General features: G+C 37.6%; 1 protein-coding gene across 1 annotated transcript in view; it reads left to right on the forward strand.

Annotated features, from left to right (window-relative positions):
- Positions 1 to 5517, forward strand: part of LOC116680833 (alpha-2-macroglobulin-like) — a 45934-nt gene that overhangs the window by 23930 nt on the left and 16487 nt on the right. Inside the window, 2 exon segments of the mRNA XM_032509538.1 lie at positions 5071 to 5180; positions 5278 to 5438. Of these exon segments, the coding sequence (XP_032365429.1) occupies positions 5071 to 5180; positions 5278 to 5438 (271 nt within the window).

Raw genomic sequence — 5517 nt, forward strand, 5'->3', positions numbered from 1 at the left:
TGTCTAGCTTGGTGACAAGAGTTGCCTTAGCGCGAGACGCTGGTACAGCTGGTGCCTGTTGGGGCACTTCTATGCAGAGTCCCAATGTGGAGTTTTTTTGGGACAGCAGGGATCGCCCTGCTTCCCAGCATTGGCAGCTTGTTGCGCTTGCCACTAGCACACTATCAATTTACTTACCAACCCTGACAAGCAAAGATTACTCACACACTCAGAAAAACGGATGTTGCACCTGATTGACTAACGCTTCATGGGGGTTGTCTGCTCTAAATATCAAAAACAGACCAACAGGCTGATTTTTACAAAATAGTTTTTTATGATAGTTTATGAAATAATAGACTAGCAGTGCGAATCTATCATATTTTTAGATCAACAATGGGCCCGTTTTAAAGATTTTCACGTTATTTGAGAGCGTTGATTTGCCGCCCCAGATTTGCATAAGTACCTGGACCGCAACTATGCAAATGAGGAGCGTCAGCCTTGATGCCCTGCTTCTGAAAGCCACTGCGACACTACCAGAATGCTTTGCTGCTCACATCGACTATGAATGGTAAGCGTGGCAGTGACGCTTGCCACGTGTAACTACCGTTTACCTAGCCAGGAGCCCAGCTTGCTACGTCATATCTCTTCCTTTAATTGCTGCAGTCGTCCGCTCAAAGAAGCAAAATTTTAGGTCTTAAAAAGTCTTAATTTGCTTAATAATGGTTTTCTAGGTCTTAAATATTTAAACAGTCTTAATTTGGAAGATCGTCCATTCTGTGGTGTGTTTTGTGTCACTATTCCAAATATTTCATAATGGTCTTACAGGTCTTAAAAAGTCTTACTTTGTGTGGGGAATATCTGGTCAGGCTGGTGTTTTTGCAGGTGAAACCACACAAGCACCTTTTTTTCTTTTTTATTTGCATATTCTAAAATTATATCAAGTACACCAGACTGATCATAACAACTCTTCATAAAAAAAGAAAAATTAAAAATCTTTTCATATTATGCTATCTATTTATGAATTTAAAAACATCTGGATTCAACATTGCTAATAGGTTGTAAACTTGTAGTTAGCATACCACACCATAACAAAAGTCTATAAATGATTAATGGGTTACCTTCAAAACAAATAGAGGGATTGGGGCGGTGTGTTTGTGGGGGTGGGATCTCTATCAGAGACTATTAAACAGCTGCGGAACTCAGATCCTCTCATTCCATTCATGTCTCCCGGATTCAGATGTGGCCAGGAGACTGTGTGTCCTTCTTGACTGGATGTGCGTGGCAAGCGTTGTCAGGACCGTAAGTCTCTACACCTGAAAAAATGTACTACCTGTGGTTAAATGAATTGATCATGGTAAGGCTTTTATACTGCATATCGTCTGGGTTGGGGTTGTCTCCATCAGATCCGTGAGATGTCTACTGTATGTGTGTCCTGTGTCTGGAGGCATACATGGTAGCCCATTCTCAGTTCTGAATCTGGAGCTGCATACCAAATTCTGTGCGAGTCTCCTGCAGCCATAGAGACGCTGAAATGCAAAGGCACTCTGATGTCCCAAGAGAGGAATACAACCCTTATGAAGGAGATGTACATAAGAAATTTCTACCTCATTAACTTAAGGTCAGTAGGGGTTTTTTTCCTGATTTGTATTCATGTTACAATTTCCACAATGTTTTGAAGAAATTGCGTGGAAACATTGATGGGATTTCATAAAAATACATAACCACACATAGAGTTGGAACAGAAAAGCACACAATATGAATAATAAGGGGTACAGGGACGCTGCTGTTGTAATAAATGGGTTGTTTGGGATTTTAGGATTTTAACAATTGAAGCTAGAACAGATCAAGTGAAATTTCATAACTCAAATCATGTTTACATTGGATGTATGACTCTCTTGGTGTCCTATAAATATAGTTCTGTCAAGGTTCCCTTTAGGGCAGGAATGATTGGTGTGGAAGAACTTTGGAGGTGGTGGTACAGGCAACGCATTCTCTTCTTAAGACGTCAGAAAGTTAGAATCAAGGTCTATAAACCAATGACATTCCCAAACAGATAAACCATCTACCTCCAGGACAAACGGTAATTTGAGCTGAGGGTTTTTACTTGTTTATGTTTGTTACCTTATATTTGCTTTTTTAATCTATGTTTTGCTTTGTTCGCCAGATAGACTTCTTGCTTTGTACTTACCTATAATACTAATAGAGGGAGATTCCAAATCCATAAGCCCTGCGTTTTTGGATTTTTTCTTTCCATGCCCAACTTGCTTCGTTTGTTACGTTTTCAGTTTATGCCACGATGTGTTATTGTTCAAATAAAATACTATGACGTAGTACACAACCTGGTATATATATAGAAAAGTTTTCTTAACAATTCCCAGTGATGGCAACACTGCGTGACCATGTATTGCCATAATATTCATATGTTCTATTTTGATATTCCCAGATTTAAAATGAAGCACAAAATGATAGAAACGGTATTCACACATTTAAAGTATTTATTAAAGAGAGCAACTGTGTGAGTTTGTCTTATCTCAAAATTAGTGTTTATTCCTTATCAGTCGTTTTTGTGAGTACTATCCACCACTTTGTTGAAATCCAAGTCTGATGCCAATGCCTATGTTAATACAAATATGCACACTATCTGAAGTGATGGTTCCTTCTTGGGATTTGGGACATTTTTCCACTGATTATATTAGTATTTATTGTATCATTCAGTCAGCACGGAAAAAACCAAAAAAAAACCCCAAAAAACGACGGAATGCCAATACAAACTATTGATTTTTCTCACCTTTTTTGTTCTTCAAATTTGATTGTACTTTCTCAGGTAACAGAAGAACCAATCCTGACTCTTTTAGTATGTTTAACACTACTGTATATAAGATGTAAAGCTTCAGGTAATCTCTCTGATGTCTCTCAGTGCAATTCAGATCGCGCTTGGACACCCATTTAGACCTGTCAATCAGCTGGTGGAGTGTTTTGACAGTCTTTTTTTTTAGGTCTCATTTATAAATAATTAGTGAAATGGTTTGATATTAACTTTGGATTGACAGAATATGAGCTCCGAAGAAAGCTCTGGGTCATAGATGAACCAAGCCTCTTTAGGTAACCTACCAGCTTCTTACAGGTTTCTGACCCATGATAAATCCATTTTCAACACATGTTTCTCTTTTGAAACACTTTGTCACATTATCCCATGTAATTGGAAGATATATAATATAATTTTTTTCTCCACAGATACTCTTGAGACAACCTTTGAAATGGTTTTTTTTTATGTTTGTGTGTCCACACATTTGTTTTTGTAAAATCATAATTATCAGCGCGAGTCTGAGTTTATCATCTTTAATCACTGTGTGATGGCGCAGTGCAAAGCAGCTTGTGCTTTAAGCAACTCTTTCTTCTTTCTTTACGTACAATATAATCGACATTGAGGTAAGACTAGTACAAACACTTTAAAACCACCATTGGTCTAGTGAACTGAAAGTTCTTTTTTAAAGTTTGATTCAATACAATACTACATCCAATTCCTTCAAAACAATGATGATCAAGCTATATTCACGAGCAGTTTCTGTTGATATTAACACCTTTGATGTTTTTGCCTCAGTAGATGGATGAGTTCAGTTTTAAATTAAATGTAGTTTTATTTTTATAATTTTGTCTTTTTTCACTGCTAACTCATCCAGACATCTAATAATAGCAATATTGGACCAAAAATAATGATGAATTTTGTCAACTACAGAAAACTTGATTAAAAAGGCTAGAAGACAATATGGTATATAATTTTTTGCGGCAATGTATGTACATTTGCCCATTATACAGCTCAATATCTGTAACTGGGTACTGATATTAGCCTGGCAGTACTTTCACCGGATCTAATTGAGAGTTAATTTCAGATGCTTTCAAGTTTTCATGCTGTTTTTTCCCATTGGAGAGTCAGAAGTCCACTTTTTACAAACAAACCATGCCCGTTTTATCTGCCATCTTGTAGCGAGGATAAAGAACTTTGCTCTTCCTGTATTAACACGTTTTCCTATTATCACTTTCTTCTTTACTTCACTTACAGATTCGACCAGCAAAAGGATTGACAGTGGCTGAATGAAAACATCCAATATTAGATAGTGCAGCTTCTTACCCCTTGAACTCTGAGGCCCGTGAAGGCCTACCAAGTTACTGTATCGATTGGTTGGATAAAATACACACAGCTTCAAGGAAAAATATGGTAATTTTTTTTTTTTTTTTATCCATTTCAACATGTGTAATGAAGCAAAGTTCGAATATTATATTGTCCCCAGTTTGCCTAATTGACGTACCAATACATGGGCGATGAAGTAAGCATTAGTCAGAAGAAATCAAGGCTAAGTAGTGCCACTAAGTAAAAGATATTTTGCACGTTACTCTTAATAATCTACAATAAGTACATATTTGGAATGGTTTACTTTCAATGTTTTTTTTCTTTATCTATTTAGTATCATACGCCATCTGTGCCGCAGTGTTGACTTCAGGTTTGCCGACCGTTTAGTGCCTCTTATAGTATACCCTTTATATACAACCCTGAAAGGCAGATGCCTTGATTCACGGAGACAAAGCAGGTCATTAGCTATGGGGTCTATGAAGTAAGGTGCATCGCCTTACATATCCTCCCTACAAATGTAACCCTGTGCACATTTAAAACACATATTGTCCATCTGTCTTGTCAGTTTTATTTTACAAACTGAGGAGCGTAAAACGTTAATTTTTTATACAATGAAGAGAGATAGTAGTTGATTAGTTAAAAGTAATAGGCACGAGCGTGTGGAAGTTATAATGTCCTTCATTTTTTCTTTTCTCTTATTTTATTGTGCTTTCTAGACTGACAGGAGAGGCTGTGCCACTTTTAGCTTCACATGTCAACTTTCACAAATTGCGCAAAAGGCGCTACGAGATGTACTGCAACTCACTGCAAACATGGAATAGAGGTAACAGGCAAGTCATACAATTTTATTGTATTTCTAGTTTAAAAAGAATTAGTAGGCCTATACTGCCAAAATGATTGCCATGTAAAATTGAAACAATATGAAAACACTCGTTGTAACATGAAGCGTCTTGACGGTATTACACCTCACAAGAGAAGACGACAGTGGATTTCATACGTGTTGGAAAGCCACTTTCACTGACCCTCAAGATTTATGACAAAGGATCCATTTGGAAGGAAAGTAAGTGCATTGGTCTTCACTTCTTCATGTGATTCTCATACCAGTGTAACGGCAGCAAATGTAATGTGCATTCTCGGTGATACAACATTGTGCTTCCAACAGGTTAAAGCCGTTGATTACAGTAATAGACCCATTCCTGACATGCCGGTGTTCCTGTTTGAGGGAGAAAGGTGGTCATCGCGTTTGTTACAGAATCTCACAACCAAGAGAGATGGTGTTGCCACTTTCTCGTTAAGCACAGCTGACTTTGAAGGGGACATCCAATTACAAGTAAGAAGTAGAAGCTGCAATCTGTACTCCAACCTTTGCCAGCCACATTGTAACACTATCACAAAGATGATAAACAGTC

Source organism: Etheostoma spectabile, chromosome 3, assembly GCF_008692095.1.
Source record: "Etheostoma spectabile isolate EspeVRDwgs_2016 chromosome 3, UIUC_Espe_1.0, whole genome shotgun sequence".
Taxonomy (NCBI): Eukaryota; Metazoa; Chordata; class Actinopteri; order Perciformes; family Percidae; genus Etheostoma; species Etheostoma spectabile.